The sequence below is a fragment of the Chaetodon auriga genome, chromosome 24, assembly GCF_051107435.1.
Source record: "Chaetodon auriga isolate fChaAug3 chromosome 24, fChaAug3.hap1, whole genome shotgun sequence".
NCBI lineage: Eukaryota > Metazoa > Chordata > Actinopteri > Chaetodontiformes > Chaetodontidae > Chaetodon > Chaetodon auriga.
Window position 1 is genome coordinate 10,982,980 of NC_135097.1, and position 23,760 is coordinate 11,006,739.

General features: G+C 41.8%; 1 protein-coding gene across 5 annotated transcripts in view; it reads right to left on the reverse strand.

Moving 5' to 3' along the window:
- The window catches only part of col25a1 (collagen type XXV alpha 1 chain), a 141,224-nt gene continuing 117,464 nt past the window's right edge, over positions 1–23,760 (reverse strand). Inside the window, exons 13-37 of one of the 5 annotated variants that reach the window (XM_076724604.1) lie at positions 23,308–23,352; positions 18,172–18,204; positions 17,606–17,641; positions 15,598–15,642; positions 13,972–14,034; positions 12,711–12,779; positions 11,922–11,966; positions 11,553–11,597; positions 11,228–11,305; positions 10,624–10,647; positions 9,260–9,304; positions 9,063–9,107; positions 8,837–8,917; positions 8,463–8,525; positions 8,267–8,317; positions 8,064–8,090; positions 7,716–7,796; positions 7,248–7,283; positions 6,665–6,718; positions 6,468–6,521; positions 6,198–6,224; positions 5,579–5,632; positions 3,605–3,682; positions 1,903–1,941; positions 290–1,576 (exon numbers count right to left, since the gene is read on the reverse strand). In XM_076724604.1, coding sequence (XP_076580719.1) covers positions 1,574–1,576; positions 1,903–1,941; positions 3,605–3,682; positions 5,579–5,632; positions 6,198–6,224; positions 6,468–6,521; positions 6,665–6,718; positions 7,248–7,283; positions 7,716–7,796; positions 8,064–8,090; positions 8,267–8,317; positions 8,463–8,525; positions 8,837–8,917; positions 9,063–9,107; positions 9,260–9,304; positions 10,624–10,647; positions 11,228–11,305; positions 11,553–11,597; positions 11,922–11,966; positions 12,711–12,779; positions 13,972–14,034; positions 15,598–15,642; positions 17,606–17,641; positions 18,172–18,204; positions 23,308–23,352 — 1,221 coding nt within the window. In that variant the 3' untranslated portion in view covers positions 290–1,573. Of the gene's footprint in view, positions 1,577–1,902; positions 1,942–3,604; positions 3,683–4,027; positions 4,115–5,578; positions 5,633–6,197; positions 6,225–6,467; positions 6,522–6,664; positions 6,719–7,247; positions 7,284–7,715; positions 7,797–8,063; positions 8,091–8,266; positions 8,318–8,462; positions 8,526–8,836; positions 8,918–9,062; positions 9,108–9,259; positions 9,305–10,623; positions 10,648–11,227; positions 11,306–11,552; positions 11,598–11,921; positions 11,967–12,710; positions 12,780–13,971; positions 14,035–15,597; positions 15,643–17,605; positions 17,642–18,171; positions 18,205–23,307; positions 23,353–23,760 lie in introns of all 5 variants that reach the window. The other 4 variants (XM_076724602.1, XM_076724606.1, XM_076724605.1 and 1 more) reach the window with 4 other exon arrangements.

Genomic DNA, 23,760 nt, shown 5'->3' on the forward strand with positions numbered 1-23,760 from the left:
TTAAGAAATCCATAAGCAATAAATTGCGTCCATGCAGTGAACTGACAACACTGTACAATTAGCATCCCATACAACAAGTCCGCTGGATGTGTTTTGCACAAACAAGGAGCTTCTCCAAAAGCACGAGTAAGATCAGAGGCTGCACGGTCACCGTGGATGCAATCTTACTGTCAGCTCGGTTGAAGCTATAACCTACATGCTAGTTCAACATCCTGTAAAAACAACTCATATGAAAAACAGTGCGAAATATGTGTCTTCAATACTCACAACTTCTTCTTTTTTTTTTTTTCAACAAACAAAGCTTACCCTTCTGAAACAAACACCATTCCAATAAGTCAAAATATGATATAAAGTTGTACATTTCTGATAAAGGAATGAATAAAAGCTTGAGGCACCAAAGGCTATTATACACAAAATACAAACAATGTTAAAGAATGAGAGCAAAAAACAAAAAGAAAGAAGAAAGAAAACGTGATTGCATTCTGTTCACGCTCTCAGTAGGCCGTGAAGTGTTGCCTGTCAGCAGAGGCGGATGCTCCAGTCGATGAGGCTCTTGGTGACCCTCCTGCAGAATCCAGTCCCGTGCTCTGAGGGGGGTCCTCGAGCAGGCCTGTCCCATCTCAAATCCACATGATTTGTTCTCCTGTCAGGGCAGCGAGCCTGCTAAGTACTCCCCTCGTGTCAGGAGACGTGCGGCTGCTGTGAGGCACCGCACTGATGATGATGATGATGATGATGAGGATGCGGAGCCACGTGAGTGCAACAGTGAAACCCTGCTGATTATTACACCCTCTTGCAGGCATCACCACAATAAAGCAACAATAACCAACAGCTTTACTCTCTGGGGATTTTCAGGCTACCAGCCATGGCGTGACTCCCTTTGGAAGATTAAAGGAAAGCAGAAATTACTAATTCAGAGCTCTGGGGTTGTTTCTTTTATGTTAGTGTTGCTTTTCTTTTGTGCAGAAGCCAACCACAAAACAGGGACATGTATGTACAATACATATAAATATAGTTTCAGTATACTACTCATGCTTTTGCAGGGTCAGGGAGTGCAATGTTCTGTTTGGCAGTCATTTAGAAAATGGCGCTGCGTGAATGGGTGGTGAGCTTGTTGAGACGAAACAACACGAAAACACCTAGCGTTTGGTGTTAGAGAGCCAGTCCAGATCCCCACTCCTCCTCCTCCTCCTCCTCCTCCTCCTCTTTTCCACGTCTCCTTTTCACCCCCGTGAATCTGGCGGGGCTGCGACGCTCCAGTCTGAGCCATGCACAGACTACAGAGACAAGTTCTGCCGCCAGCCGAGGATCTGAACCCCACCACGATGTGGATGTGAGAGCGCGGACACACACGTTTTTTTTTTTGTTGTTGTTGTTGTTTTTTTTGTTTTCCACACGGTGATGTGAGTAGAAGCAGCTTAGGGCGTGAGACTCAGGACGGTTATCTCTTTTTGTATTGTTGTACACACAGACTTCTTTTCTTTTACATTTTTTTTTTTATCCATTAAAAAAAACTATAAATACCATAAAAGAAGCATTATTTACAAACTCCATGCGTTTCGGGTTAGAGTGATCACTGCAAGAAAAACACAGGAGAGAGAATGACATGAAGATGGACGCGTCTTCGCATTGTTTGATGACTTGTTTGACACAGTTTAACAGAAACCCATGCAAACATAGAGAAGCTGGAACAATCAGACGGAACAAAATACGAGGAGCACTTTCTCTGTCCAAAACCATGATTTCGATTCTCCTTTCCAAACCTAGATGCAAACTAAGGATGCAAATGATCGCTTTACTGTAGCTTTAAAGCATTTTAGACATGGCCCTTATATTTTGTTCGCTCTGTACGCTGTGTGTAGCTGCACAACTGTCATTTGCTCAAATATATAGTTGTCTTACCTTCTGCCAGCATCCAGGCATTGGTAATCCATCTGGACCCTGTTTAGAGGAGCAGGGAAGAAGAAAAATACGATGAGGACTGAAACTGGAGTGGGAGGTTTGCTGTTAAAGCAGTGATTTAAAGCGTAATAACTAACACAAATGTCAGACTTTTACATATTCATGGCAAAAACGCATCCAAAGTGATAAGCCAAAATCACACATGGGAGATAGTAGAGACAAAACCTCCCGTCACAGCTACCTCATGGAAAGATTTCACACAGACAAGCTGCCAAACGGAGTGAAATCAAACCTTGCTTCAAACAAGCAGCAAGTTTTTAATGGGAAGCTTCACTTATCCACATGAATTACACTATTTCTTCTGTTTTTCCAAGGTGAATACAAACTTCTTTCTGGGTATCGAAAACCTGAAAATTCAAAGGTTGCTTCATGTGGAGCTGCTGAGCTGTGACGAGCGTTTGCATCACTATGTCCATGATGAAATATCGCTATCGTGTCGTGTTTGGGGAAGGAAATGTCAGATTGCAAACTGCACAGGCTCTCTTGACTTATTGCACCTGATGTGAAATTAAGCTTATCAAAAGGATCTTTATGCAACAGGAACTCAACCTGCAGTAACTGCTGTGTACCATCCTGAAACCACTTGTAGAAAGCTGAATATGAGTGGGCTTGCTTGCATGTCTCTACAGTTCCTTTGCCTTGTTTTTGACTGTACCTCTGAGTGTCGTGATAAATTCATATGAAGTATTTCCATCTGTTGACAACAACAAGAGTGTATTCTCATTCATGCAGAATATTCAGAAGCTCATGCACATCAATGTTCATGATTCAACTCTCTGATTTTATTATAGTTGCCCCACAGCTGAGCTTCAAAACACTAGAACAAAATCAGGGAGTTTCTCTTGAAATAAAGATGTTGCAGCTGGTTCGAGTAAATGAGATGCACTTTAATGAGATGACATTTGTGACATATGAGTGTTTCCTTACCTATTACTCATTTCATCGTCTACACACAGTATGCTTATCAATGTGGCCTAAAATGAGTTCCACGCTTTAACTGCTGACATGCATATCACAGCACTGTTTCAGATGCAGAAAGCATAAAAAAAAAAAAATCTTTCATTTGCTCGTCTTCAGTAGGTCTGGAGCAGTAATCAGCTAAATCTGCTGGTTTTTCTCTCGGTGTCATGGTCTGGCCCAATTGGTACAAATAGAGGAAGGGGAAAAGGGGAGTTAACAGAGTAGAGGAGGGGTCCATGTGCCGGTAGCATGGGCATCAGTAAAGGGGGTCTGCGTTAGCATCAGGTTAAAAAGGTAACTGGGTCTGTGGAGGAATCAGCTGGAAGGAAACAGGATTTAAGCAGAAGTTTTCTCCAGTTTTAATCAAGGGAATGGAAGGATTCAGTTAGAGGGATAGATTTAAGTATCAATTCTATCAATAATCATGTCGATTGCTGTACATTTGACCTATGATGATGTGTATTATCAAAGAGGCTGCTTGCAGTCAGGAAGTTAGTGAAGTATATGTCGGTGCATGTTTTTTTTTTTTTAACAATTCACGAATGAACAATGTAGCTGTGATTGAAATAAGGTGTGTTCATGATTAACAAGCTCTCAAGTCATGCATGGTTTGCTTTCAGTAATGACTGAAGGTGAGCAGCATGCATGGGTAAGAGGTGGAGGAAAAAGAGAAATACTGTACCAATTGGCATGGGGCATCCAGCCCGTCCAGACCTGGCTGCCCTGGTTCCCCCTTTTCACCCTTAAATCCCCGGAAACCCTGTTTGCAAAGATGACCTAGGAGTGTTACTGAGAGAGAGGTGGACGACCCTTAACCCCTGCATCCGTCCACTACGACAGACACAAGGGAGGAGGGCAAGGGAGGAGCTGCCCTGTGAGCTCGCTGATACCACAATCCAGTCCAAATTATATGCTTTTCAGCATTTAATGGCATGTTTTTGTGTCTGAATTGCAGAGCTACAGGAGAGTAACAGACTCTGTGTTTCAGGTTGCTATGGCCTGATGGAAGCTGGGTATCTGTTTAGCCACAGGGCGCTCCATCCTTGTTTGGGACGACTGCTCTACACGGCTGGGAGGAGATTTCCAGCTCACAGTTGGGACATACCAATGGGCAGGGTGCATCTAATCCAGGGGCACCCTGTTCTCCTTTCTCGCCCTTAGGCCCTTTTTTGCCCTTCTTTCCCTTCTCCCCCTGTGGATACAATGATTTGGTCAAGTTAACATCGTTAATTTTGAACATCTGGGACTAGCATTAGGAAGGGGGTGATTAAAAAGGGAGGCTGTGGCCCACAAAGGAGGAAGAGACACGGTCAATGTTAGATAGGAAGGGATATCAGACAGTATTGGGTATTCTGAAAACATTCCTCAGGACAGGAGGAGGACAAAAAAGGGGAATAGTACAGTAGGAGGGAGTCAAAAACAGAGCTGATCACCAAAAGGGGTGTCAAGGGCACGAAGGATGAGAAAGAGTAGCAGGGAAAAAACCTCCAGAAGGACAGAATTAAATCGAGTACACGCTGAAAACATTCAAACTGTATCCCTTCATATTTTGGTTAGTCTTCTTATGTCATTGAGTGCATGCATGAGAGGAGAAACAGAAAAAAACAGTTCCAAACTTATAATCCAGATATCAAATGTTATCTGAGGTTGATATGAAAGAAGCTTGAATTTCAGAAATGCAGTATCACAGGTGCATTTCCGGCCCCTCGTGAGATGAAATGTGCAGTTTTTGGTATGTAATTGTGCTTTGAATGGTATGAATTTGCAGACAATTGTGCTATGATGTATTGCACGCATGCAAAACCCATTAGTACTCATAACTCACAATTCAAAGTTCTATTGTTGTGCTTGTTTATGCATTTTCTCGGAATCATTAGAATCAGTGTTGTTGCTAAATACCTGGAAGAGACGCAACACTAGGGTCTATTCTGTGTTTAAAAATGGTTGATAAAAACAGAGATTCACAGAGTATTTGTCTAAAGTATGTTAATCTTTGTGTACCAAGGAATGGGATACAGTTTCTCATAGACATAAAACATCTAAGAAACACATTACATGTGTTAGCAAGTGTGGAAACATATAAACTACTATGTGCACAAGCAAGGACGAGTTATCAACAGGCTCAAGGTGGCACGGAAGAAAAATGTTTGAAGTGTGTGTTCATGCATGGAAACAACAGAAATAAAACAAATGTGAACTTTAAGAGCCTGTTGTCAATGGACTTGTTTGGTCAAACATGTTGAAATCCCTTTTTTTTATGTCTCAGAATGAGATTTGACTTGAAATGAGATGAGAAATCATTAAAAAGTGAAGAACAAAAGCTGGATTGAGAGGGCTGAGGATGAGACTTTATGCAAAGGCAACTTTACATCGCGTGGAGTCTCCAACTCCTCCAAAACAGACTTAAATTATTTAGCATATCTGTGATAATACAGGAAATTCATGAGGAAAAATATATTTAAATTCAAAATTCCTTTCAACTACTGTATTACTTCCAACAACCATATACACATCTTTAATCTGTGTTTAACTAAACTGAGCATAACAAGTAGCTACATAAAATACACCTCCAGTATATTTCCTGTCACTGTCCATTGACATCAGTCCTCTGTAATGTTAAGGGGTCAACAAGCCATAACATCCTCTCTACGTCTACCTTTTCTCCTCTTTCCCCATGGTCGCCTTTCTCTCCCCTTAAGCCTGGCAACCCCTGTAAAAGTACAACTCCACTTAATTACTCTTCACTGTGCAAAGACAGGAGGCTCGTCCTGATGACGCTGGACAAAGCACATCAGGTTCAAACGAAACAGAAGCTGAAAGAGGGTGAAAGGCAAAATAACTGAGAGACTAAGAGACAGTGGAAGGATGTGCAACAAGGAGAAAATCATAAAGCAGCTTTATGCAGTGTCAATAAATATTCGATTTTGCCAATATATGACTGGCAAAAGCACTGGGTTTCATTGTGTAAGTGAGGTGGTGCTCTACATCTGGGGTAATTAATAATCACTGATGATAGAGGAGAGTGTGTTTATCTCCACTCCTCTGGCTTTATGTCATATCTAGGTAGCTCTGATTTGGTCATAAAAAAGCTTTTTTTTCCATATACACACACTCTATCAGTGCAGTTCTAGAGAGCTGGTCCCGTCCCCGTCTTTCTTTTTTTTTTTTTTTTTTATAAATGTGCTCCTACATTTAAAAGCTTTTTTTGCCAAGAACCCCCACACTGGACAAAGCCATTGGATTCAGTAACACATCACTAAGTTTAAGAGACTTACATCCAAGCCTGGTGTTCCAGCAGCTCCCTGCAAATAAAGAACATGAGTTGCGTCATCATTATGCAGCTGAGTTTCACAAAAGCTGACAGTTACATGCATCTAATTCTCTAACTCTGGCCCAAAAGAGCTTTAAGAACTTCTCAAAACCACAGTGTACCTCAGTGCACCACTATGCACCACCAATAGTGACGTTTTTAAAAGTCTTTATTCATTAATCTGAGTTCTGCTCATTCCTGAAAAAAGATTATGTTTTTTTCTCATTATACTCACAGGCAGTCCATAAGGTCCCCTTGGTCCTGGCTCACCCTGCGCTCCTCTCTCACCCTAACACAAAGGAATCAGTGTTGCAGTCACATGAATCATATCACACACGCCCACTTTAAAATGAGCCTGTGCTGAAAACACCTCAGATGTAAGTTAAAATGTACTGTATCATCATCCAGGGGAAAAAAAAAACTTAATCTTACTCTGTCGCCCTTTGGCCCAGCTGGACCAGCTGGACCCGAAGGCCCATCCATGCCCTGCAAAGAGCAGCATCGTCATGGTGAGTTTACATCACTGGACGACAGCAGGTATTTCAAAATAAAGTCTGGATTTTCCATACAAATAACAGATGGAAAGCAACAATTGTGTTAAGCGTCCACATTTGTACAAGATACCCATCTGGATTGGCTTACAACCAGCACACAGAGCTGCTGCGAGTACACGTGCATTGGCCACAAAGGACGTTTACGACACTGCTGACACAGTTAATGTATGAGTGTGTGTTAATGCTGAGTTAATGCAACACGGGACAAAATGAGAGCCTTGAAATGCCTGTTGTATCCTGAGAATTAAACGCACTGTGGCTTAATTCGGCGCATGAGACCTCGCTAAGATGGAAACATCCCACAAAAGCTTCTAGAAGTCTATTTTCAGTCACAATGAAATACAGTAAAATGGGGCGATGGTGGGAAAGACTCTGAGGAAGACGGGGTCTGTATGGAGGGTGAGAGGGAGGAAAGTAGGCAGAAGTTGGGTGGCGAAGCCTCTTGGTCACATGACACTCACCCTAATTCCGGGCTTGCCGTCCAAGCCGGAGGCTCCCTGTGTGGTTATGGAGGTATGAGTGACATGAACAAGGCGGGATTAGTACCAGATGAACACTGTTATTAGGACAGGTTGATGGCAGGGTTTACAACAACTAAATTACACTGTGTTACAGGGAGGTCGCAAAATATTCAGCCCACACCGATGAAAATGAGGACAGAAAATGGAGAAGGCCATATAGACACACACACACACACACGCACACACACACATAAAAAAACATACACTCAAATGCGTACACGAGTGCACAACAAGAAATCGGACAGGACTAAAACACAACCCTGATTCCCGGATTTACATTTCCCAAAGAGTCCCAACTTTTTGGGGAATCAGGGTTGTAGAGATGAGCGATTTCTATGGATGTCTGAGGAAATAAAGGACAGGGCTTTGTGGCTGGAGGGATATCCCATGGTGCACGGCTATACTCACGGGGAGACCCAGTGGTCCACGGTCCCCTTTGTGTCCTGGTTCCCCTCGCGTGCCCTTCACACCATGCAAACCAGGTTCCCCCTAAAATAGAAAAAAGAAAAGAAAACAAGGGAAGTAGGCCAACATGACACGGTTTCACAGTAAACTCCTAGACGTCTTATAAACTGAAGTAATAATGCTGCCAGCTTCTATAAGGAACAGTGAGGATGCATCAGTGACAGAATGTGGAATCTGATAACTGGCATGTTCACTCCTATGATCACTTTTGAAGTGTCTGAGGACGCACAGCTGTACATACAAATATGTCTACAAATATGGCTGCACATTTACTCTCTTGCTGAGACTTACCTTTGGTCCGGGGAAACCATGGGGGCCCTGAAACATGACATCAGCATTAGTCATGCTCAATTCTTGCTTCATACAACTAATTCTAGCTTTTAAATCTTTCCACTTATAATCGATCCTCGCAATCCGACACCGACAGCACCAGTTTGTTGGCTTGAGCATTTGTGGATTTATTTCCACTAATGAGACTTTTTGGAAACACTCACCATGGGTCCTGGCGGTCCATGGGGCCCTGGTGGTCCTGGAGTGCCGCTAATCTGCAAATATTACATCCAGATATTTCTATACTTACTATTTTTTCACTGCATTTCACATTAACAGGATCAAACTTTGCACTGATCAGCATCTCTAATGTAAGTATGTTTCTGGCGAGTCATGATAAATAGCTTTATTGTGACTTACTGAAGGACCTTGAGGACCAGGTAGACCTGAATCTCCCTTGTCCCCTTTAAGCCCGTTGACACCCTAAAGAGGAAAAGCTTCATGAGACACGTGTAGTTTCTGTCTACACTGAACAAAAATATAAATGCAACACCTTTTCTCCTATTTTGCATTAATTGAAATAAAAGATCGAATACGTTTATGTGCATGTAAAAGGTTAATTTCTCCAAAATAGAGTTCACAAATTGGATTATCTTGGCAATGGAGAAGTTATCACTGACAGATTTAAACAAATTTGTGAACAAAATTTGAGAGAAATAAGCCTTTTATGTGCAAAGAATGACCATAAACAAAGATTTTTTTGAGGCTTTGGGGACTATTATGTGGATTCTTACAGGTAGGCCAGGTAAACCAGTGCCCCCTTTGTCCCCTGAAGCTCCGGGCATTCCCATGTCTCCTTTGGAGCCTTTGTAGCCCTGAGAGGGGAGGAGCAAATAATGTACACATAGAGGATTAAAATGGAATCACTGTAATTTAACTCTTCACACTATGGACGTGTATGACGGTCACTGAAGTAGAGGTCTTTGAGCTCATCTATATGTGATTATATGATGAACTCACTCTTTCACCATCGAGTCCAGGGAGACCAGGCATACCACGATCCCCCTGAAAGACAAGGACATGTCGACATGTTACAAACACAACAGAAACGTAGCTGTGAACTGTTTGATTTTTGCAGTTGTGAGACAGGAGTATATAGCAATTTTGTTGATTGAAGAAAGTCAACATGAGGTTTGCACATGTAAGGAAAACATTACCTTTAGGCCCTGTGGACCCATTGGCCCAGGAGGTCCAGGAGGACCCTGAACACACAGAGACACAGGAGGAGATTTAATCAGATTTCTACTCAACTGGGGAAATACACTTTTGCTTAAGATCGATCATTCAGCATGGTTTGAATACAGGGAACTACGTTTCTTCAACAATGGAGCTGACCATCACAATGAAATGACTTGCAAACAGCACAACAAATGTTAGCAATCAGTTATGAACTATGGCGCTCTGAACTGAAAGACACATGCCGAAGTCAAACACATGTTAGCTCGAGCACATGGATCGATAATGGCCATCACTAACAGATGAGAGGAACGCATCTGCTTGCTTTCTTCATGATCGTGTTGGGATTGAATTTCATTCGATCTGAAGGAAATGGGAAGACATTCACACTCGATATTCACACGTAAGATTCAGCGATTTGTTGCTAAGTGGTGGCTTCAGAAGGACAGATACAGTAAATAAAAGAGGAAATAAAATGTTCAACTGTCAGATTTTTGTTGTAAACAAGGATGATTCCTCATAGATAAAATCCAGTTCCGTGTGTGTGATGCTAAACACGCTAATTCTCTCCCATGCTAACCAACACAACACATAATGAGGCACCAATGATTGTTAATTTGCTTTCCACATTAGGTTTTCCAAAACTCTATGACTTTTTGCACAGAAAATAAATCACATACATCGCTATATTTGGCTTTCTTAGCTTACAGGCTTAAATTTGATACTGGGCTGCTGACAGAGACATCAGTGTTCAGTGGCATTAACCCCCTTCCTCCCATTTTCTCTGCACTCTCTATCCTTGAACATGACCCGGCTCCAGATTTGATGCATGGAAACTTGATTTCACATTAACTGCACAAAGCAATTTAGGAATATGCAATGTGGAAGTAAAAAAAACGGACACTCTATTGTGAACAGAGACCCTTTTCAAGACAAAGTCTTATGACTGGGTAATAAAGAAGGATTGATTCTAACGTGTTATCATATCAGTCAGTATTATTCTTGGTGCATTTTCCAGCTAACACAAACTAGTGCCTTGGAGTTCCACTAGGCAAAAACCCCTTTTCAAATATCTTCACATGAGCTTGTTTTAAAAGGATCCTTGACTGAGGAGCTGGAGGCGAGCAGGGACTCAGGCAGCTTGTAGCGTCGATCACACAGAAGCACAAATGCAGCTCTGAATACTGTAGCATTCCATGTTAAGCAAACATGTTGCTGGCTGAGGGAGCACAAATACAACAAGGCAGTGCAAACCAAGGTGGGGACTGGGTTGGGCCCATGCGAGGACAAAGATGAATCACTTGTGGAGATGAGACAATACACACAACACACGGAGCCTAATTACCGTCACTGTAATAGTGGTAATCTTCTGCAGTGGGCCAAGGGAGTGGAAATGGGGGCGAGGTGAGAGATAAGAGGTCATACATGAAAGAAACCTTTGAGTCAGCACATTTCTGCACAGATACACCCTCAAAATTAGCTATTTATTAAACAGCAGACGTTAGCTTTTTCTATCCATAGACATATCCTGAATAGCATTTTTATTATGAACATAGGAATTTGAAAATGTGAGGTCGACCATACTTGAAAAATGACTTGAAGTATTCAAGATAAGGCAAAACCATGTGGGTGCGACTTGACTTAACACAAATACCAACAAGAGCTGCATCTATGATGAGAAGAAAATGCTTAAATACCCATCCACCGCCCCTCCAGAGCCCTACTTCTCTATGCAAATAGATGAATTTACTGCATCTATTTTCAATATGAATGTAACTCAGCAGAGTTGCAATGCGACACAGGTTTCATAGAGAGTCTTTTGGTATTGTGACATGGCAGAGTGTCAATTAGTCCTTAATAAGTTTCACTGTACTATCTACTCTTGCAGATGCAGGTCTTTTTCAAGCAGCAACAATGGGGGAAATGAGTCAAGTAATGACTTGTCTGACCTGTAAAGCCTCCTGAATGTTTCCGTTGTAGTCGATGATTTCAGTGGCTCCTTGGTCTCCTTTCTGCCCAGGGGGACCCTGCACATTATTGACATTCAGTAACACACATATGTTGCACACATACTGATTTATACATAACAGAGAAATATCACACCAACATCAGTGCACCTCTTTTCCAATAACCGCTATGGTCTGACTGCTGCCCTCTAGTGTTAAGTAATGTGTAGTTAAACAAAAGTTTTGAATGGTACTCCACATGCAACATCATGAATTCATTTGAGAAAGGGGAGTAGACACATTTATCTTCTTTAATATACATGCTTACCCTCGGGCCAATAGATCCCAAGTCTCCTTTGTCTCCAGTCTCCCCCTAATGTGAGAAGACAGACAAAAATGATCAAAGAATTGCGAATACTGTTATTACTACAAAGTCATAATGGTCTCAAATAATTCCACATGGCAAAACTGTGGACTAACGTCGCCTTAATGTTTTGAAATCATATATCACACAGACCTCATTATTGCGGTGCAACAAGCGCTAGTATTTTGTATCACAACATAGCGACTAAAACAACAGAAAGCACCGAATGGAGGAAATTCAAGATCTGGATCACCTGCAGAATCTAATTAGAGGACAAGCTAATTAAGGCGCTGTGTTCACCAAATTTAAAGAAAACATATCTGCCATGCTCACCTTTGACCCTTTAGGACCAGGTGTGCCAGCCTCTCCTTGTGACCCCTGCCATGAGTAAGAAAACAGAAAAGAATCAAGATGTGAGGGAGACTATAGAAAGCAAAAGCTCAGCACTTGAGATATAAACAGAAAATCGAAAAACATAAAGCCAGCTCTTTATGGGCTCAATCTAAATTCATCATAAAAAAATACAATGCATTTAAAATGCATATTTCACAAAGGAAATAGCATCAACCTCTCATACTTCTCCCAAGAGAGCAACACAGTCTGCTGCACTAAAACAACCAGCTTTTAATATGCCGTAACTGCCACGCAGCGGAGGAAGTGTTTATTTGAACTCTGGCATTGATAAAGCGGCGGTTTCACATTTGGGGTTTCTAATAGGATGTGAAACAGATCTGCGGGTCGTTTAAGTTTAGACTGGGGCTTAAGCTACCTGCTGGGTCAGCGCCAGACATAAACAAGGGTAAACTCATTTATATTTGGTTTACTTTACACAGACTCCAGGGAAAGCCTTGAACTCATTACGGGCCTATAATAGTTCAGCCAGCTCTGCGTTAACATCACTGAATATTTGATGACCTGAATGAACCGCTTTGGGGATGCATTCCACTTTTTCGTATTTGAATCTCTGGGAACTTTAAAGTGCGTGCTTCAATCGGAGAGGCTCTAGATGGCAGCAGATATCTATGAATGACATGGGTGAAAAGACCTTTGGGAACAAGTCGATAAACTGGTGAATGATCCACTTTTTTTTCATTTGTGGATGAACACTGATGAATAACTAACCTTTGGTCCAATGGGTCCCACTTCTCCTCTTTCGCCCTTTCCTGGGGGCCCGTGGTCGCCTCTCTCACCCTATACAGATAAAACGACAACTGCTCAACAACAACGGTAAGCCACTGCTGTTCTCCTAGATCCTATGTTTAACAAGTGCCATCAAGAAGTGCTGAGCTCAGTTTCCAACCCCTTTTATTGTCAGCAGAGGAGCTGTGATGCATCTTCTGAACACCAGGCATGGATGCCAGTTTCCTTCACGTTAAGCAGCGCTGACACCATAAGAGCTCGCCGCCCTTCTCCTGAGTTTGCTTACTCAACAGAGTTACATAGTGAATCGTAGGTATTTATGCTGAGTCAGCATCTGCCTTCCTGTAGACGGTGACACTAGACAAGGTTGAAGTGTTATTTTGAAGAAAACCCCTAAACATGCATCTGCATCCAGCCTTCTTTGTCAATAAGTTGAATATTTAAGAAAAATGCAAATCCTTTTGCCGGTAGTCCTGTGCATTGTGTCTCAATGTGAAGTGACTGAAGAAAGCCAATAGAGGGGGATGTGGCATAACTCAGAGCCCATACTCTCTAATACTTAGTGCTGATGCTTAAAACCAAGTGGGACACAGACATTATTCAGCAGTGTTGAGTCCATTAGGCTTTGGTTTTCTCTTAAAATAACAGCTTACTAATGATAACTTAATGGCACAGACTTGAAAATAAACCCACAGAGTCTTAGTGTGGAAAAGATTTAGCAGCACCCCTTAAAAATTAGGCAAAACCCCAGCTATCTCAAACCTGTAAGCAGACCTGAACCACAAGGAAAAAACCTCAGCATTTGATTAGGCAACAGAGATTTTACCACAGGATAATGCACAACTAATATATCTCGATTATCAATGCACCTCAAACAGCTTGGTGCGAAAGGACAATGCTAACATTAATTCTGGCGTGTCTGGATTATCACTGCTGGCTCCACGGTGTGATAATGTCACGACTCAAAGGGAGCAGTGAGGATTAGCTCATTCTAACCACTTCCAAGTGACATTTTGAAGAATCAGAGGCTTAATCACCTTGGTAAAGTGATAATTATGGATAATGAGAATGTAAACCCACAGTAATTAATGATTTCAATGATGAACGCACACGTGGGATGTAATAAAAATCCGGCAAAGATGTTGCACCTCATTGTCGTTGACATGAAATATGAACTGTGTCACTCTGAGCAGAAAACACCTCTAGTATTGTGACAAACAAGATTGCTGTGAAGTCCCCCCACCTTAGTTCCTGGGAGTCCTGGAAGCCCTGGCTCTCCCTGGGGACCGAGGAATCCAGGCTCACCCTGGAAAAAAAAAAAAAAAAAAATACAAATATTACTCATGTTTTCCACTGGGAATTTTTGGTGTAGCACTACCTCCACCCGCTGCTAATGAGCGCTAAACACAAACACAAGATGCATGGCCAAACATATTCAAAACGACAGGCATGCGCCGACTGCTCGCACACTTTCACATGTGCGCAACACACACAAATACACACACACACACACACACTCAGGGACATGCATAAATCACACACACACACAAATTATCAGTGGCTTCTCAATTTATCCCCTGGTTTCACATCCATTAATGACTCCCTCTTATGAGCCTTAATAGACGTTACGACTGACCTTGTTAGAAACTCATCAGGGCACGCACAAGAGTTCTGCTTAAGTGTGTGCAAAAACCAGTTCCTCTGCCACTCATGAAGAGGCTCTGACATATTTGCATTTGCACTTTCACTTATGAGAAAGTGAGCTTCCAGTATGAGGTGTGAGATTTGATTTGATTTATGTTACATTTGATTGTGAAATAACTTCATCGGAATGTATTACTTCAACATCTGCAACCACACTTCCCACCTATAGTCGCTCAGGCACGCTGGAAGCCTTTGGAGAGGCAATGGAGACTTGCATCACCAACTTTTCAACTTTGAGCGGATAAACAGCCAAGAATGCGGAGCAGAACAAAGTGCAAGGCGAGCTCAGAAGCCACGAGTGCTACGTTAGCAAAATATTGTTAGAACCCATCAAGCATTCAGGTCTCTTAAGTAAAAACAGGGGTATATAAAATGTAAAATGAAAGGTTTTTTTTTACAAGGCCAGCACATTACAAGCACACAAAAGGAGAAAAACAAGACCAAAGCAGAAACAAGCGTCATCTCATCATGCCCGTGTGAGCATTCCTTGCATTCACATGTTATATTTCAAGCTAATGATCCTGAGATGCACTGAGATGGTTGTTATTCTTCAACCAGACGACTGCAGTGAATTATTATGTGCATTAAGTTCACCATCTGCTGTTTGTCTTTCATGATGAAGTCAAAAAGCAAGAACCTCAACTAAAACAATAAAAGCCTCGTTGGAAAAATTGGAAATAATCAAACAAAAATCAAACTTTCTCTCCTTAACAAGCAATACTTTTGACACATTTTGCACCGAGTCTCTTGATGCCACTTCCAGGAAGTAGACTGAAGTTATTGCCAGGGATGCAGCGTTCCAATCATTAATTCATAGAGCTCTGCACTACTCACAAACCGTAATGAGACGGTTTTCTTGCTGACTTCTGGCATGATCAGATCAAAAGCATCGACTATTTGGTCCTGTCAGTTTGCCTGAGCTCCTTACATTTCATCACATTGACTGCACAGGCTTTACTGTGCCTCTGCCACTCAAGCACACGGAGGTAGGTAGAGATCCCACACAGCACGAAAAGCAAGGTCATGAGACCTGAATGTGTCATACATGAGGCCTGACGACAGGTCAGCTGAGTTAAGCTCTGAACTCTGCTACAGATGGGCTGAAGGGGATGGACAGGGACAACACCGGGGGAATGACTGGGGACAGAAACAGCAAAGCATTTACCTTTATCCCTGGGAGTCCAGGCAGCCCTGGAAGTCCTGGCTCTCCCTACACAGGAAGAGTGTGACATGTTACAGCCAAGCCAAGCTAAGCTGAGTCAAGCCTCATTTGTAGGCTCTTTGGGGTTCTATTAGCTCTACACTTTACTCTCTGTTTGCGTTTTCTCCAGCTATCAAGCTGCTGTAATTCTGAAAAGTGGCCCGCTGTCCTTAAGCGTATGTCGACTGCTTGCGGTGAGCACTAGCAGAAGGTACCGCACATGCACTTTCAAACCAATTCATGCAGCCATGGCTTGACGGCGTGATTAGTGCTCGTTATACCACTCAACCCTTCAAAAAGTGCAATGCAGTTTTATTTTTAGGATTTTATTGGTTTGGGCAGGTGTGAAAAGTTTTGGTTTCTGGAAGGAACAACTGTCAGATACTCTGGATTAAAGTTGCAAAAGCTGTTTGAGAGAGCTGCAGTGGCTTCAAGGTCGTTAGAGTTTGGCAATGCAGGAAGCCCAGAGTTGGCCTATTTCCCCGTTTACCAAGGCCGGGTCATTGTCAAGTTGAGAACTCCAGACTCCCATTACATGTAAGTTTGAGTAACGCACAGTCATTTGATTCAACGGTGGAAAAATCTGAGGTCGAGTCCCTTGTGACGCCTCTGCGAGACTTTCAAAACAAAATATCTGACTCTGGATAATTTAACGCTCTATTAAGACCATTGTATTTATAGCGTATGAAAAGAAATGATTAGCACCGCACGAGAATGATCAACCGTAATGGCACTCCGGGGATCAGGGAGAGGGCTGTAAATTTCCATTGTGGCTAATGAAAGCATTGTAAAACTAATGAATAAAAGTCTTGCTTGTGGACTACTACTTCACCAACAGCTGATTGCCATCCAGCGGTGATATTAAATGGGGAACAAGTCAATCTCGTGATCGCCATTTTGATGAGAAATACAACTTGTAAGTATGGCAGCACAAGCAGAATGGCTGTAAAATGAGAGATAAGATAAAGCAGTTTATACAAAAAGAAAATTAGTAAGGCCACCCGTATTTTCTTTGCAGCACAGCAGAAAAAGACATTTGCTAAAAGCCCTTCTGCTTGTCTGGATCCAGTTGGTCCAAACAGAGAAAAGAGAGGGGAAATTAATGGGGTGCAGCACTTGGGATTAAAAAGTGTAATTAGATGGAGCACTGGTGCAATCTCGGCAACAGTCTAGTCAAGGGACAAGTAATGGTTTTTATTTTGCAGGGAAAGAGCTCCTCTTCTGCTGCATGCTTGTTTTATTAGTTTCTCATCAGCAACTGTTTCTTCGACAATATTCTTCCAATTTCCTTTATTGGCTTGGAAAGTGCGTCAAACACTAGAGTCAAAACTGGCCTGCAGAGAGAGGTCATACCAACAAACACTGCTAACAACAAAAGCTTGTGTAGTTGGACTGATGCGAAGCAAAGTAATGGGATGACCTGGTGGTTTTAAACAAGTACAGGTTACAATAAAATGAAGAAAAAACCTCCAAAAAGATTTAGTATATCCTGAATGTTAGCCTGCTATCTGGGACCTGAACTGGCTGAAAACAAGTATCAAGCCAAGGTAAATGTAAAATGAGTTGGAGCACTGTGATGTACTAAAGTTCAAGTTGAAGTGTCAGGTTCTGCTCAGTGAGCCCCCCATGCACAACCATCATTATTAAACTGTGAGCTTCAACTGAGTTAGGAATGCTCTTATCCGAGCTTGAACTATTGCACAACAGACAACTTCTACATTTAAACTTGTTTCAATGTGTGCATCCCTGAAAAATAAATCTGTTCAGCAAGCTACTGAATACTTTGTTGGTGCATTGAATATTTTATTTGCATAGCCTACTTACTTATCATTACAGAAACCATAATTAAGACTAAAAACAAAATATAGTTAGTTCATATGATCAAAACTGTACTATCATCACTGCTGCAGCTATGTCTATATATATACTACTATGCACCAAAGAGCAATGTGTCGCAAAGTCCAATTATTACCTTTTGTCCACTTCGTCCAGGCTCTCCAGGTTCGCCCTGAAAGACATGCAAAGAGTTTTCTTTTCAACGGCTTCATTCCTGGAAGTCCTTCCTAAGTTCTTTTAACTGCTAGCTTGTTCCATTTAATGATTGAGCTCATGCTAATGCTAATATTAGCTTAACCATACTGACATCATTTGGTCATTTAACATTACCGGCTTCATGTTTTGGAATTCAGGTGCACCTTAAGGATTTTTGGACATGTAAGGTTTACGTCACTATCAAACAGCGTTTTCATCAAGTATCAGATCAGTTACCATATTATTCTCACTTTAAATGGGTCATATCCTCATAAGCTAATGCCACTTTCAACATTGATTTAGTTATTTAGGTTACACTGGAAGTTACTTTCTTCAAATATGTAGCTACAAGTAATCTTAATGTAAGAACTAGTTGGTTTGTGGTGCAAACCTTTTAAATGTAGTGACATATAAATCACGTTTGGACCTAACAGTTGGTTCAACTGACTCCTTCTGAGGATCAAGAAACAGACACTGAAAAACCTTTAGCATTATCTTCACGCTCACCTTGATGCCAGCTGCAGAGGAGCCTGCATCTCCCTAAGAAAAAGGTAAAAAGCAACAATTAGAAAGGTGCAACACAGAAAACTGTCCAAAGACTCATTGCAAGACTGGAGGCTTTCTGTACGGCAACAACAGGAGCGAACATTACTGTGCAATTCTGGTTAGAAAAATACGAAAGAAGTCTGTTTTTACAATGCAGAACATAATTTCATGACTGCTGCTGGACAAATCTGGATGCAGATCCAATTAGAAAGAAGCCTGCTATTCTAAGCAGTGTTCAGATTGAGTGTAGCTTCTCACTAGAGTTTAAGACAGCGTTTTTCTGACTCCAGTGCTGGGAATCATTTCATTGTTTTTACACGTCAGAGTGCAGCTGCATCCTGGTGGTGACATGAAATCTAACACTATGTAGAAAAAATCCACAACAGCGTAGGAGGTAAAGGGTTTGATAGATATAGTGTGCTACTGGCAACCATTAAATTCCCTTTTTCATTGTATCTCCTCAGGTAGGATGTTGAACCAGGGCTACTTATATTGCATTTTTCCAACAAAGTCATCCAGACGTTAAGAACAGAGGCCCTTTCCTATGGACTGCATTGCTTCTGCTGTGTTACAGTAAAAACATACATAAAACAAGGGGCCAATAAGCGTAATTATGGGCGGTTGGTGGGAAAAGGGAGTGGGGAGAAGGAGACTGGGTCTTTAGCTCTGGTGTGGACTCTGTGGTTTCTCTACACATACGCCTTGCGCTCAGAAGTTGCTCAAGGAATGCCTCTCGCCCTCAGCTTTTTATGGGAGTCATTACGATGCATAGCACACAAGGCATGTTTAATTGCAGCAATTTTTTTTTTTTTTTGCAGACAATAAACTGTGTTACTGTTTACAGCTGGGCTTTGTTGCATACCGAAGTGTGCCTCTTTCCCTGTCTTAAAACTTATCATTCCTATTTTTATATGGGTTTTTTTTGCTTACGTATTTTATTGAGGGCACAGAAGATCTAAGAGAATGCACTTTTACAGTGAGCTGTGGAATCAGGCTCCTCGTATTACAATGCAGAAGACAAATGAAAGGCTTTCACATGATTTTATATGATGAAGTGAAAATATTTTTGGTCAAAAACTTCAGAAACAACATGGATGTCATGTTGTGGTTGACCTTAAAATTATAATAAAAAAGGATACTTTATACAGAGGCCCATTATTCTGACTTTTGAGTCTTGATTGAATAATTGTTTCAACAAAACAAACATCAAAGTCAGAGCTGGTTTACACCTGTTGCTTTTTGGCAGGGATGCGTATATAAGAATGCCTCACATCTGTGCTTAATTGTTACATCTTACATATAAATGAAACTACAAAAGATCTCACCCCGTTCAGCTCGTAATCAAGCTACGGACTACATGTAAGCATATTTAATTTTTACCCATTATCCATGTCAATGGAATGAGACTATGAAGAGCTCATATTGTGAAAAATCCGAATTTACAGCACAGTTCACACACTTTCAGCCAAAAAGCAACCATGACCCATGTGAAAACAAGTATCAGATGATGCTATGCAAGCAATTAGCGCTTCACTCCCCTGCTGCTCAACTGATAAACGCCAATGATATTTTCTGTCATGACAGAGCTAACACAAGTGACACCAAGGCCGAGAACCAAGTGAGAGGTTTCATGAGTTTAATCTCTTCCAAATTAAGTACCATGAGATGGAAAAAGTGGTGGAGTTGGGAGGTGAGCTGAGGTGTGGCACTGAGTGCTGAAATATCCCAATTGGGCCAATTACCATGGTGAGGCTACAGCCTGCGACTTAACCACAGAGCCGAGCAGGATGGAGAACTGTCACCACAGCTCCACTTCATTATAGGCATCCAGAACTGCCCCGGCATATTGCCATTTAAAGATAATAGCGTGAAGATCTCATAACGTATACTTAGTAAATCAGGCCATTTTCAAGCTGTTTGCCTGGTGAGCGGGAATGAGATGGAGAGGATTAATCAGCGAGCAATGAAGCCGAGACAGAGTTGTGACAAATGTAACCATTAAATGTCACCACAGCCCTCAAAACATGACTCCTACTCCATATTATGATCATTAGTAAAGATGACCAAATTGAGCGGCCTCAGCTGAATATCGACCTCAGTCTCCGAGTAAGCGTATGTGTGAGGCAGACTATGATTGGCTCCCACGGCAGAAAGGCCCTGCCAACTGTTGAAACGCAGCCAGTTCACAAGAGCTTGGACCGGATCTTAGGACTCAAAAATTATACCAACCACTGTGCCACACCGGCCAGAGCCAAGCACTCACAGCCTGGAAGTTCCCAAAAACCAAGTCAAGAGTTTACTTGGGTTTATTTTCAAAACCTCTTTCCTATCTCTGAGGTCCGACGTTTTCGACAAAGTGAGTCACAGCTAATTTCACAGCTAGTTAGATACTTAGGCAGGATGCATCAGAGGTAAATGGTTTAGAACTAAAAGCTTTTAACTGTGGTAATGATTTGTTTTAAATGAGGCCAGAGATGGACACACAGTAGCTGTTGAAAACATTTCTCTTCACAGCTGATGATGGCTCCTGAAAGCAACACAGCAGGTAATGTGTTACATAAATGTCGACCATAGAGTGGTGGAAATGAAGTTGATTTTACTGTTCAAGTGTAAGATTGGTCACTTGCTGCTTTATACTCCACTACTTTTATTTGATCGCTAAAATGACTTTGGAAGATGGTGCATCCAAAATAGAAATTATCTTAAAATACGATGCATTACTACAGATTAAATACCTTGTTGTTGAGCCCCTTTTACACCCACCATGTTAGCCCATTAGGGCCTTAGCTGCTTTTGAACTTAAGCTGTGCAAATTCTTAAAGCATCTCTGAAGCTTACTAATTAGCATGTTACAGCTTGTTTGTTCAACCCCTGCAAGTCTAAAAAGCAACAACTGTCACTGTTTTCCACACGGCCGTGTGCCGGATGATTTCCTGGTGAGGGCCAGTGACAACTGGTGGACACTTACTGGTCCCTGCAAAGAAATAGTCAGGCACATAACCACCCACAACAAGTAAAATTGTAATTTTTACTTTAGAGGTGCTGGCAGACTCAGCCAGAAAGCATATTTATCAAAATGTTGGTCAACTAAATTAGCCGACAAACAGTGAACTCAAGGCTTCTGGGGCTGCTGGACGTCTGAGGCCCCACAGATATATATGATGAAGTGAGTCACAGATTGTGTCTTGCAGGATGTGAGGTGAAGAGATTTTGCATGTGCATATTTAAATTTGTGTCTGAGATTGAAATTGAACCAGAGTATATACCAAGTCCTGTCATTCATCAAAACAACCTCCCTTTGTATCGTGCAAAGCCCGGTCCGACTCCTTGCAGTGCCATTTCTCTCCCCCTCTGCACTGCCGGAGGTCTCTCAGCTCACCATGCCCAAGCTTTCGCTGCCTCACCTCTCACCCCGTGTTACCACATTTTCCCCACAGTGCATGCTGTGTATTGTTAACTTTGGCATCTTCAGCATGGAGCACTAAAGATGTCCTCCCATCCCCTCCTCTGCCGCCTCTACTCTCTGGTTTCCCCGTCCACCACCAGTGGAGCAGTAATATCAGGAAAGCACAATTGATCAGACGCACAGCTCTGATGACAGGAGGCTCAGTGTGAACGTATTCGAGGCATGCACGAGACGTTTTTTTTTTTCCACTTGCACTGAAAAATCAATCAATCCCTAATGTGTTTGACAAATGTTAAACTCATGTGGATGCATATTGAGGTATGTCTTGATTGAAAAACAATTACTCCTGCCATATGTGGGCTACATTAAAAAAACACCTTTACATCCTGACACTCTGACAAGGTGAGGTAATCCTATCCATACAAATGAAAAAATGCTCACTATTTCCAGGTCTTTACACTACTTTGTCTCTTTTTATTGCAAAATACATGAATATGCTCTTGAGGAATGAATGGCAGGTGACTGGCTACAGAAGTTTGAATTCCCATGGTACTCAATTCCACTTTTTCTTCCTTACTCCAGCAGCCAAAATCCATTTTTTCGCCTTTGCTGCATTAAGGTAGACCAGATCAAAGCGGTGCTCGAGCTGCAAAGTTTTATCGCCCTGCACTTTCCTTTTTGTTCACTCATTTTCCACAGATGATATCCTGCATCTGTTTCCCTCAAACGGTGTCTTTCTTGGCAGCCGTGTTCAGCAGTCTTTTAAAAACCAGAGTACCCATAAAGTGAGAAGATATCAAAGTTTTTCTCTGCTGAACAGCAATAAATTGGCACTGACATTTTGAGTACTCTGCTTCTACTTCGATGCTGGTCTATCAGTTATATTTTGTTTTTATACCTAACTCAGTATTTCTAGCAAAAAGCAACATCTCCTGTGTATATTTAAAAAAAAAAAAATAGTATTCTGTGTGTGCTGCCTGTTCTTAGCAACTCATTATTTGGCAACTCTGCGAAGAAGCTTCATCTTTTCCCAGAAGTGTGAGCAATTCATGCATGGCCCGACGAGGAGCTGAATTGACATTTTCAAAGAAGTGTTTATTCCAATCCATAATTGTTTTGTCTCTGAAATGTAAAGAGGTCCAAATTTTGTCATGAGGTCACCCAATACAAATAAGGCTGTGACCTATTTTCCTAAATGCTGCTTTAACAAAATAATAACAGCAAAAGCAGCGTGAAGTCCTGGATGGGACGCATAATCTGCCTCACAAAACAAAAAAACTTTTCCAGAAAACAAAAAGATTTTGGACAGAAACATGAATCTATTACAATCTGTCCAGCAGAGCTCCACTCTGCCTTTTGTTGGAAATGGATCCCAACTCGACAAGCTGTCCTCATGATAAATGGTCCCAAATTAATGCAGGAGCTATCCAACCAGAAAATGTAGCGTCAGCATGCATAGCAATTAAGTCCACATTAAGCACAAAAGACGCATCAAGTGCCAGGATGATTGCTGTTATGCAGCCTTGACTACAGCTGATGGCACCTGACCGCAGTTACGTCTGTGGCTCTCCACACATCTCCTCTCAGATGGCTAACATTAACTTTCTTTCATGTTTTCCAGCCACAGCCGGACACCACGGTTTCTCTGTGCAAGTTCCAAGTGAATGAAAGGTGAAGAGGAATTTACGTACCTTCTCTCCTATTTCACCTTTCGGCCCGTCTTCACCCATATCACCCTGTGATGAAATCACACAGAGGCACTCGTATTCAGTCCACTGATCACAAAAATGAGGTCAACGCTGAAACAATGACATCACTGAGAGCCTGAAATCTAAAGAAAAAGACGTTCAACAAGATTGACAACTCCTTTTCTGTGATTGACTGCCCTGTAAAACAGCTTAATGGATCCTTGGAGGAAAAGCCCAGCATACTGTAGCAAAGCTGAAATGCACGTTAAATTCACTTTGACCACTAACTGATGGTTCAAATACGACTGATTTCAGGTGATGTAAGACAGTGTCTATGGAATCAACTGTGAAGAGTTTTCCTCTAAAGGCCCAACTTTTCCACCTCAGCTGCATGAAATAGATTGAATGTCAGTGTTGTTGTTAGCCACACTAGCGTGGCTCTATGGATGGTTGGCC